This window comes from Peromyscus maniculatus, chromosome 6 (assembly GCF_049852395.1).
Source record: "Peromyscus maniculatus bairdii isolate BWxNUB_F1_BW_parent chromosome 6, HU_Pman_BW_mat_3.1, whole genome shotgun sequence".
Classification (NCBI taxonomy): Eukaryota; Metazoa; Chordata; class Mammalia; order Rodentia; family Cricetidae; genus Peromyscus; species Peromyscus maniculatus.
Window position 1 is genome coordinate 36,387,524 of NC_134857.1, and position 11,092 is coordinate 36,398,615.

At 42.7% G+C, this 11,092-nt stretch overlaps 1 protein-coding gene across 1 annotated transcript; it reads right to left on the reverse strand.

The window, feature by feature from the left end:
* Window positions 1-1,942: 1,942 nt before the first annotated feature.
* Window positions 1,943-9,504, reverse strand: Ufm1 (ubiquitin fold modifier 1). Its single transcript, XM_006977579.4, has 6 exons — window positions 9,371-9,504; window positions 9,236-9,292; window positions 6,433-6,490; window positions 5,605-5,644; window positions 4,778-4,810; window positions 1,943-3,456 (listed from the first exon to the last, which is right to left on the reverse strand). Coding segments are annotated over exons 1-6 (258 nt in total). The 5' UTR covers window positions 9,373-9,504; the 3' UTR covers window positions 1,943-3,388.
* Window positions 9,505-11,092: the final 1,588 nt, after the last annotated feature.

Below are 11,092 nucleotides of genomic sequence, written 5' to 3' on the forward strand. Positions count from 1 at the left end.
CATGCCAGTCACTGTGGCTGTCTGTGTGTGTATTTGTGTCCTGAGGCCGTCCTGCTGTGCAGCCCAGGCTGCCCTTGATCTTGCAGCCCTACTGCTGGGATTGCACAAGTGTGCCACAAGTGTCTGGACTCTGTAGTTTTTCCATCATCACTACAGCATCTATTCCAAGAATGGCACTCATTACTATCCATTTTCAGCATGCCATGGAAGTTTTGTTTGATGAGTATTTTGCAGAAAATGGATTCTGAAATTTTCTCAAAAGTTATATGGAATCCCAGACAAAGCCTGGCTCAAGGTGTAATCTTCCCAGTCCTTCCAGGAGGTGGGACTCACTGAGCACTGTTTCAACAAGTCATACATTAAACTAGTCTTCACAATTAAAGTTCAACAGACTTTTATCATTTTTTTTTTCTAGATTTAGGTGTACAGAAGTGTTGTTTGCGATGTCCACAGAGGCCAGAAGAGAACACTGAATCCCATGGAACTGGAGTTACAGATGGTTGAGACACTGTGGGGAACAAAACCTTGATCCTCTGCAAGAGCAGTAGGTGCTTTTAACCACTGAGCATCTGTCCAGCGCTAAACACATTTTAATGATAAACCAACTATGCACATAATTTTACCTAGCTTTGTAAATAGCCTTGGGAACAGTAATAACCTAGAATTACTCTTTTATAGTATATCAATGCTTCCAATTTACAAATGTTTGGAGCCTCTTGGGCAAAGACATAATGGTAATTTAAAATGTTTTACATTTGAGTGGATATAAATGTCCATGTGTCACAGCCTGGATGTGGAGGTCAGTTCTTTCCTTCTACCATGAAGGTCTCAGGGATGAACTCGGGTTATTATAAGCAAGCACCTGTTTTGGCTGAGCCAACCCCCTTGGAATCCTTTCAATTGACTTCTTTTTCAAATAAAAACTACAGCTAAGACATAAAGAACAACAAGTCCACTGATGAACTGTAAGCCAGTTTTCCCAGCAGGGACAATCGTCAGCATCTTCGCTGTCGGTTATTACAAAGTCAAGTGGTTTAAAGGACCACCCAAGATTCCAGGGTCCTTTGACCACAGCTTGCAATTCTACTCTCTAGGGTGGAAAGGCTATCCTGGAGCTAACCCTCAAGCAGCATATGAAGCCATCAGACCTCCTTACAGATGTTCTCATGCTTATGAGTTAGACTCAGAACCTGAGGGATGGTTTCTAATTTCCTAGTTTACTCTGCTCACTACCAGAGCTAGGACCTCCTGAAGTTTTCTTCTTCCGTATATGGATTGACATTTAGAAATTTCCTTTTCTTTTTTTTAATGACTTACAACTAATAAACTGGCTCAATAGGTATGCTGGTTATTAAGTCTGATAGTAAAGTAATGATAGCCATGGTTTACAATATAACAAAATGTATTTTCCTACACTATTAATTATGGGCATTTAAATATAATACCTAAAACATTCTGCATAAAGAACTTACAGATCACATTTACTTAATAATAAATCATCTAGTTTTTGAGTAAAATATTTTGAAGACTATATTTTCAAGTCAAAGAACAGATGTGTTAGGTAAATCATTTTAGACTGCAGGACTGTATACACATTATAGAAAGCATGCAGAATTAAGGCAGAATGGAAGAAACTTAACAAAAAATTAGGTACCAAGTATTTAAACATTTCTGGCTAGCACAGGTTTAATGCTATAAGGAATAGGGTCTCCAGGCACTAGACTTTTATAAAAATAAAATCCCAGCAGACAAGAATTGCATATTGCTACACAACTCAGAACTCCAGCATGCATTCTGAAAACCTGTGAATGACAATTCTTCCATCTACTGACGTAACTCTTCAGATGCTGACCCTTAATATTCTTACAAATATCCCAGAGTGAGCCAAGGTCCTTTAATAGGGAATACACAAGACACGAAATAAAAATTGGTCCTGAAGACATTATTCATGAATTCAGTAAGTATTTATTGAGAACCTGTATCTCTAGCTCTAGGGAGCATGTGACACACAGACCCTCACCTCCAAAAAGCTCACCCGCTAAATCAAGAACAGGCCAGCTCTCACTTAGTCACTGTCAGCATTTAATTCATCCTGCAAGATGATAAAGACATAGATTTCCTCTGTAGGAGCAACGATGATCTTTAAAAGAATGCATCATTGTGGGAGGGGGCATTGGCTCACATCAGGGCATCCGTGTACGGTCAGAGGATGACTGTGGAGTTGTTCTCTCTTTCCACATGGGTTTTGGCTTACAAAGCTTTGCCTCCTCCCCAGGTCCCAGGCCCTGACATCTTTCTGTAGATGGCTGTGGGTGTTCTGAACTGTATATGGAGGTGCCTTCTGATGCTATGCCCGGTACTCTTCTCCCTTTCATACTTCTCCTGCAACACTGCCAGCCTCCTGCTCCTCATCACTGATGCTATGCCTGGTCCTCTTCTCCCTTTCATACTTCTCCAACCCTACTGCAGCTTCTCTGATGTCTCCTGTGACACTGCCAGCCTTCTGTTCCTCATCACTTCTTCAGTTCTTCCAGCAAGAGCCTGGCCATCTTTGCTGCCCTGGCTTCTTATCCACTTATCACTAATGCTAACAGCTTCCTTAAGCTCCTGATCAGTAGGGATACCCCACCAGCATAGGTGCTGCTTCGCTAAGCTTTGTTCTAAAAGTCAGATCTCCTCTGAAACAATGGACACTACAGAATCCTCAAAAAGAAGGGTGTAAGGACTTCTGTCTGAACACTGTATTAAGACATTATCAAGGAATGCGTAATTTAGCTAAGGGTGCTTCTTCTGCGGTAGTCAATTCCCACCAGGACACATTTGATTTCACAAGATCACTATGTCGAAGCTATTTGTGTAAGATACCAACTTTATACACATAATGGTTAAATCCCATGATTTAATTTTGGTTTTGTACAACTCATCACAACCAATATAATTTGAAAATCTAAACATGGGCCCGCAGGTGAGATGCTCTTGAGCTGAATGCTTCTACGATCATTATCCTTTAAATTCTCAAGTCAGAAAATACATCTGATACTGTAAATTTTGATTTTCCAAATGTTCCTGAAAGGGCTGATCAGACTCATCCTCTGGTTTGGTTGTTGGCTTTGTTTGTTTTTTTAAAGCACAGTCCATTGGTCACAGAAGTACCCTCTTCTTCTGGTGAGGCAGCAGTCACCCACTGTGTGACCTATGGTTGGTACCCTCCACTCAAAGGCATTCTCTCTTCCCATGAACAAAACGAACAAGAAGGGACAAGAGTCATTTTTCCTGTTTCATTGATTCTTGGTGCTTTCATTGTATTGTGAATGCCTGATTTCAATAGTACAGCAACAACAAATACCAGTATTTATTCTGAAAAGCTGGGTATTTCAAGAAGCAGACATTAGCAGCTTCCAACTCGATCTCTAGGAATGATTCGCAGCTCTGAGCCATGCTTCAGAAAAACATTTCCTAGACAAACAAACAAAAATGCACAGTTAGGCGTCTATAGGGGACAATACTGGCATCCCAGCAACGGGCACACAGCATGAGATGATGCATTAGGGAGGAGGGAGGGAGGAAGCCCTGCATCCTCGGAGCTGGTGCCTACTTTCCAAAGCCCTGCCCATTCCTCCTCCAGCCCCACAGATCAACAAGTGCTTAAATGTGAAGACACACCAGCCACTGTCATGCCAGCAAATGCAGTACCATCAACCAATGGCGCCACCGGCAAAAAAACAGTACATCCAAGGTCAGGAGGCTACTGACATGCTCTGGTACTCGGGTTCAAGCCCCTGGTGAGATTATAATCAAGCTCCATGACACACATGATTCAATTGAAAGGTGACATAAAGGGCAACATGTGAGAATAAGCAAGAATTCAAATGAATATAAGCTAACAAAAACTTCTAGAACCCAAAGTAACAAAACCATCTTCCCCCATATCACCTGATACTTATGTAATACAGTGCCTCAGGATTCTCAATAAACAAACACTTCAGTTTAACTATATACTCAAGATCACTGACTATGGTAACAAAAGTCTCCAACTGTGTATCACTCATTTTCTAGATTTGTGATGTTCAACAGTGACATAAGCGGTCAAACATAATTTTTATAAATCAACATCTTCCAAATACAATTGTTTAAAAGCCAAGTATTGTTCAAGAATGAGACTATATTATATTAAATAGTACAGCTTCAAAGCATTATAGTTAGACTATCAGCCAAAGGACACAATCTTAATAAATACAGACTCTTCTTTCACAGTTTAAGAGTGCTTCACTGAAGTTCAAGACACACTTGCCCTACCTGCTGGCTAGGACGTCAATGTTCCATGCTAAGCTATGTTCACGGTTTGAGTGTCAGTGAGAGCTCAGCCTTTCGACCGTCAGTGGCTGGGGCTGTGTAAAGGAATGGGGGCCAGCACTCTCACTGGCACTTCCTAGATACTAGCCATGGAAGACCCCAGACCTTAAGCAATTCACTGATGAGCTCACAATCACTTTAAGAGGAGGGTCAGTCACTAACCTGGCAGCACAATCTCACCTTCAGACTTCTTTGTTATGAAAGTATTAACTAAATACTTTTAATTTCTAAACCACTGTTAATCAGGCTTTCATTTACTTGTAGTGAGAACCACAGAAATAATTAATATATAAATGAAACCAATTGTCATTGTATTACCAATAGACTGCCACATAAGCTCTACACAGCTGTGTCTTCTGTAAAATCCTATCTAACTGAAATGAATAAATATTCAGCTTCGATGGACACACAGGCAGACACTCACCAGCAGTCTGTGCAGGATTTATTCCTATTCCATCTAGAAAATAAATTGTAAATCAGGTCAGTTATTCTGAAAGCTAAAACAATTTAAATAGTAACAAGAGATTTGCCAGAATAGTGCTGCTATGGGTACAGGCAAAGGCTGAGCAACTTCAATCCCAGAACAGAGCCAATGATCTCTTCGATGAGCAACCCATCTGTGGACACCTCCCATGGCATGTGTTTATAAGCACTGTTGGATGAGACAAAACATCCTAAGGACAATGATTCTCATACATTCTACACACGATGGTATTTTTAGTCCTATTTTGCTACATTAGAACTACCTGCATGGACGTTTCCCACCCACAGTAATTTACACAGATGGACAAGTGCTCCTCACAGCTCATTCACTGCTTTACTCTTATCTCCTAAGACCAGTTCCACTGGAATGTGTGCCAGTGCTCCAAGGTATTCAGATTTTTAACTGACTATATCTAAATCGAAAAACACTGCATGCCTGTAAACCAGTTTCCTATTAGCACAGATAAGGCATAGGGAAGTCACATTCCTGCTTAACTTTCTATCCTCTTAAAGCAATTTCTGCTACAACCTGACGTATATATAAACCTTGCCAGAAAGGAAGCTGCCTGCAGTAATTAAGAGATGAGGACAGGAGACACTGTGAAGCTTCTCTAACCTAAGGCAGAAGAAACTAAGCAGAGGTCATTACATGCAGTGGCCTCCATGCAGAGTTTACTATAAGTGCAATGTTTATGTTAACACATACAGGGGCTTTGGGGATTCAAGGCCCACTGTCTCTAGCACTTATGGTTTAAGGCGAATTCTTACCATTAGTAATAATAGCACTTGTTGCTGCAGGAACTTTAAACTAAAAGGAAGAAAAGAAAAAAACAAGTCAATACCATTTGCATGGAACCATGAAAGACAGAATAAGGATGCAGGCCCTAGTATCAATTCTACAATTCTAAAATCCAACAATCTTTTGGAGAAAGAAACAACAGTAAAAAAGCAGTTACTTGAATATATAGTGCAGTGTTAGAGCTTGGGTTAGATGGTATGCACACAGCCCAGGGACTGAGTCCCAGAACTGGGGACCAGGAGGGCAAGAAGAGAACAGAGGGATTTGGTTTATGTGATGCAGCTGACCAATGCCACCACAAAACAGAAAGCTGAAGTCTCCCAAATCACATTCTGGTGCCAACTGGCCCAGATCAACCTACACTTCCAAGTGCTGTGCCCAGAGATGCTTTCTAAACAATTCTGATAACTGTAGATGGAAAAATCTCTTAAAACCAGAATATGCCAATGTGTTTTTTTTAAAAACACTTTTTAAAACAACTAATTTTTACTGAAAGTACATCCCATACAGGTTGATATAAAGTCAGCTCTTACATATCTCTGGCACATTCACTACCAATACAATTCTCACACTTTTCATCTGCTGAATTAAACAGATGTGCCAATTTGTTCAGCTCACTGTTTTCTAATGAGAAGAGAGTAACTTTACCTGGACTTGTGACTCCTATAGCCTGAGCCCAGCTATAACAACAGGGAAATGGGGTGGGGAGGGGCACAGGGCAGGCGAATACACACAAGACAGAAAACAGAACCAAGCCAGACTGCATCCATGGGGACACTGTTGGAATCCACACTTACTTCTTCCGCTGCAAACTTTAACACTGCTGTGAAAGGCGTACTTTCAGGAACACTGAGACTGCAACAAACAAAAATGAAGTTAAAGAACTTCAACATTGATTTTATTGCAAATGAGGGAAATTGTCTTTGGAGTTTTAAGGTTGGCTGTTTTCGTGGCAGCATTGTGTGCACTGGTGCTGAAAACAAGACACCAGAGAAGCAGAGTCCAGACAAGGAACCAACACTCTGTGTGAAAGCCGACAATGGGCAAGCACAGAGTTCTGCCTCCTCTCTTTCTTTTTATCTATGTGTGTTTAAAGTTCATTGTATTTTGTGTATGTGCCTGGGTTTATGTATGTACATATATGTACAGGTGCCCACAGAGGCCAAACAAGGGCATTGCATCCTCTGGAACTAGTTACAGTCAGATGTGAGCCATCCCATAGGTGCTAGGAATCGAACCTGAGTCCTCTGCAAAAGCCGCCAGTGCCCAACACTGAGCCATGGCTCCACCCAGGGTGATGTAAGTGAGTGTAGCACATGGGCAGACGTTTAATATGATAATTTATTTTGTCTTTTTTTTAAAGGCAGCGTCTCAAGCTGGTCTCAAACTCAGAGAGCTCTGTTTGCCTCTGCCTTCCAAATACTGGGATTAAAGGCTGTGCCAGTGTACCCAGGATGAGATAGCTATTAGCAAGGTCAACCTCTCCTTGGTCCTCAGTCTACTGCCTCTCATCCAAGTTTCTAAAAAGCAAAAACAAAATAAAACAAAACAAAAAACCCAAAAGCACTGATTAAGCACAAAAACCAGATACCTCTCAAGCACAGAAAAACAAAAAGCTAGCATTCTAAGTTTTTCTATTTGTCATCACACATCCCATTAATGTCTTAATATCAACCACTGCCAGAGAATATTCTTAGGTCTAAGCCTGGGTCCCTCTTCCACCATCTCTGAATATAAAAGTACTGACTGTCAAATGATTTTTCTGTGCTGGCATTTTTCCTTCAAATGTTATTCAACGATTAAAATTTGTATCGTTCTTTTCCTTTCTTTCCTTTCCTATTTGTAGAGGGGCACAGAATAAAAAGAAAATCCAAACAGTCCTAACAACCACTCATTTAAAATCTTCTAATATATCAGGAATCAGAGGTGCTCAGTACACATTTCAGTAGTATTTTGCAAGTACTCATGTAGAACATGAGCAGACGACACATGCACACACACATCCACACGTGCATTAAATAAACACAACCTGGCATAGTTAATCAAAGTTATTCAGCTGCAATGTATTAACTGAAATGGTCCCACGCTCCAGCAGCTGATTCTGGTATTGTCCGGCTGACTGTCCTTTACCCTTCCCTCCTCCTCCTCCTCATTCTTCTTTTCAGAGCACAATTACACACTGCTGAGCATCATAGAGTACAGAGGGAGAAAAAACCGACCGGAGAAAGGTGCCCTGACTTAACGTGCCTCCATCCTAAGCAGACCAAAACAGGTGAACTGTAGAGAGGCTTTCACAGCAGTAGCTACGTTCTTTTCGGTAAAGGTATGGGAGATGTTTATGGGCACTGCATGAAAATGAGAGAACTCCCCGCTCCTTTTAACCAAGGGGGAAAGGAGTTGTGGAAAATTTGAAATAAAACAAAAATACTTTCTGAAAATAGAAAAATGAGTGAAATAAAACAAAAATACTTTCTGAAAATAGAAAAACGAGCAAACTTTTGGGAACATAGCAGAATGTCAGTCGTAAGTTTTTTTTCATAAAACTCGACAATGCTACTGTAATTTTCTCTAGGAACAGAGTCAAGTACAGAGACTATAAATGGTTGGACTTGCAGTTGGTGTTTCACCAAGCAAAATATATCACAGAGAGGTGTCCATGAGATTCAAGGATCCTTAGGAGAGAGTGATCTAAAAAGGCAGACCATAGACTTCCACCTGCCTAAAAAATGAGTGGGCCTGGCACCGGGGATGGGAGAGGGACAAATGACTCAAAGAAGTATTGTGGAAGAGATACTGCAGTAAATCATCCGGGGGGAGAGGATGTGGGTACCTGAAAAACGACAGTTTAGAGATGGAGCAACTACTGGAGCGATGAGGGAGGGGTAGGGGGACCATTTTAGAGATGCAAAGGTAAGGGACCAACAAGCCTAGAACTGAATGAGTCACAGGTGCGAAGGCACAGACAGTGAGGACGGCTGCTATCAGCTCAGTTAGCTAGGCTTGGTGCCACTACACAAACCATGCACAGAATCTTACGGAAATGTTGCCAGTTAGCATAGGCCTTCCAGCTGTACTTACTCAAAGGGGTCTAGACTTAAAAATCATGAGAAAATTGAGATCGGTAACCTGTGTTAACCACCAACTCAATTGCTCAAGCATAAAGGGCCCAACAAGTATATACACAGCCCCACACCCACATTCCCCAATCGCGCTAAGCACTTTTTTTTTTTTTAAATTAAGATCCAAGTGTGTGTGACTTGGGGTTCATCACTGAGACAACCAGTTGTTGAATCATACTCACTACAAAACAAAAAACCTGAAGCTAGCAGTGTTAGGTTCGGACCTGCCAAAGAGTCCAGACTTAGGGAGTCTTCCCTAACTTCGGGTAACAGCTGGTCCAAGTGGTTAAAGGCCTTTAAATCAAGTAAAGGGGACTGGTGGAGTAACGTCCTGCATCCTTGTCCAAAGTTCTTCCCGATGCACCTGCCCGCCCAGTGCATTCCGAGGGGTGCTGGCTTCTCAGCAAAAATGCTGCCCCCCTCTCCCTGCACGCTCCTGTCCCGCCAGGCCCGGCCGGCTGCAGCCCAGCCTGTCACTCACACTTTGTACGGTAGCCGCGGGTCCGACGTCAGCGTGATTTTAAAGGACACCTTCGACCTGCGGGAGAGAGCGAGACGGTGTTACGGTCGGGTCGGGCCGCGGGGCCAGGGCCGCGGCGGAGGGACGGACACTTACATGGTGGAGCCGCCGCGCACACACACCGCGCCTAGTCGCCGGCCCCAGCTTCCTCGGTGGCCGGCAGCGGGGGCCTTCGCGGCCCACGTCGCCCTCCGGTGAGGCTGTCCACGGCTCGCCTGAAAAACGCACAGTCACACACAGGCCCTCAGAAGACACCTAGACAAAAATCAACAGTTTTTTCTGAGTGTATATCCATGATAATAAAGTATAAATGATAGATAAAGAATAGGTTTCTACTTTTGATTGTTTATTAACAAATTTTTAGTCAGGCAATGTAATGGAGGTCACACGGAGTAGCCTCTAGGTCCCCAGTGGCTGGTTAGGGCGGAAGTAAGGGATGTTAGGAAGCCGGACGTGGCGGCGGAACTGGGGGCGGGACTCGAGGCAGGGTGGATGAGGAAGTGTTGAGGAGTTGCTAAGCAACCTACCGGCGTGCACTGATGGACGCTAGAGAGCTGGATTCAACCGCTTTAATTACCAGTATTCTTTGATCTTTCTAACATTCCTGTTAATAAGATTTACAGTTCGTATGGCTTTATCTTCTTACTTCACATTTTGCTACCGACTTATTAATAATTTCGAAGGAAACTTATTACGACAGAATTACACTGAGATATTTGTTAGGTTCCAGAAGAAAAGTCATTATCCTAGTACTAGAAAGTTTCGGAGTTGGAAAAACTTATCAGTTCATCCCAGTAGTTCTTGATATGGTCAAACAGAATTTAACTTGGGTGCAAGGTTTCCAATCAGGTATTATGCAGCTTACCAATGAATCTTGAGCTCCTGTGTTCACCAGGCACAAAACCAAAGGTCGAGGCTCCTCTGTGAGTCAGATTCGACACCAAAGGCTGTGATCCTAAGGTAATTAAACACGTGGGTGGCAATCCTTTAGAATCTATCAGTCCGTTGTATTTCTAGAGGGAGTGGGGAATGCTGTCTCTAATCTTTATCACAATGTAAAAAAACACCTTGGCGAAATAGGTATTCCATCTCACAATGACCATTCCTTTTATTCAAATTTATTTATTTATTTTACATCCCAACTGTAGTTTCCCCTCCCTCTACTCCTCCCATCCTCCCAGTCCCTGCTTCCCCTCTGCTCACCCTCCCCAGTCTACTCCTCCTCTATTTGAGTTCAGAAAGGGGCAGTCCTCCCATGGGTTCCAACAACACATGGCATATCAAGTTGCAGTAAGACTAAGCACCGCCTCTTATATTTAGGCTGAGCAAGGCAATCCAGTATGAAGAATGTGTTCCCAAGAGCCAGCCCAAGCATTAGGGACAGCCCCTGCTACTATTATTACTAGTCCCACAACTAGACCAAGCTACACAACTGTCATGTACATGTAGAGGGCTTAGGTCAGTCCCATGCAGACTCCCTGGTTGTTGGTTCATAGTCTGTGAGTTCCTATGAGCCCTGTTAGTTGTTTCTGTGGGTTTTCTTGTGATGTCCTTGACCCCTTTGATTCCTACAATCCATCCTCCTCTTCCTCGGGGTTCACTGAGCTCAGCCAAATGTTTGGCTGTGGGTCTCTTTGATCTGTTTCTATCAGTTACTGGATGAAGGCTCTCTGATGACAGATGACTAATCTGATCACAAGAGCTGGCCAATTCAGGCTACCTATTCACTATTGTTAGGCGTCTTAGCTGGGGTCATCCTTATAGATTTGTGGGAGTTTCCCTAGCATCAAGTTTCTACCTGACCTGGAAACAGGTCCC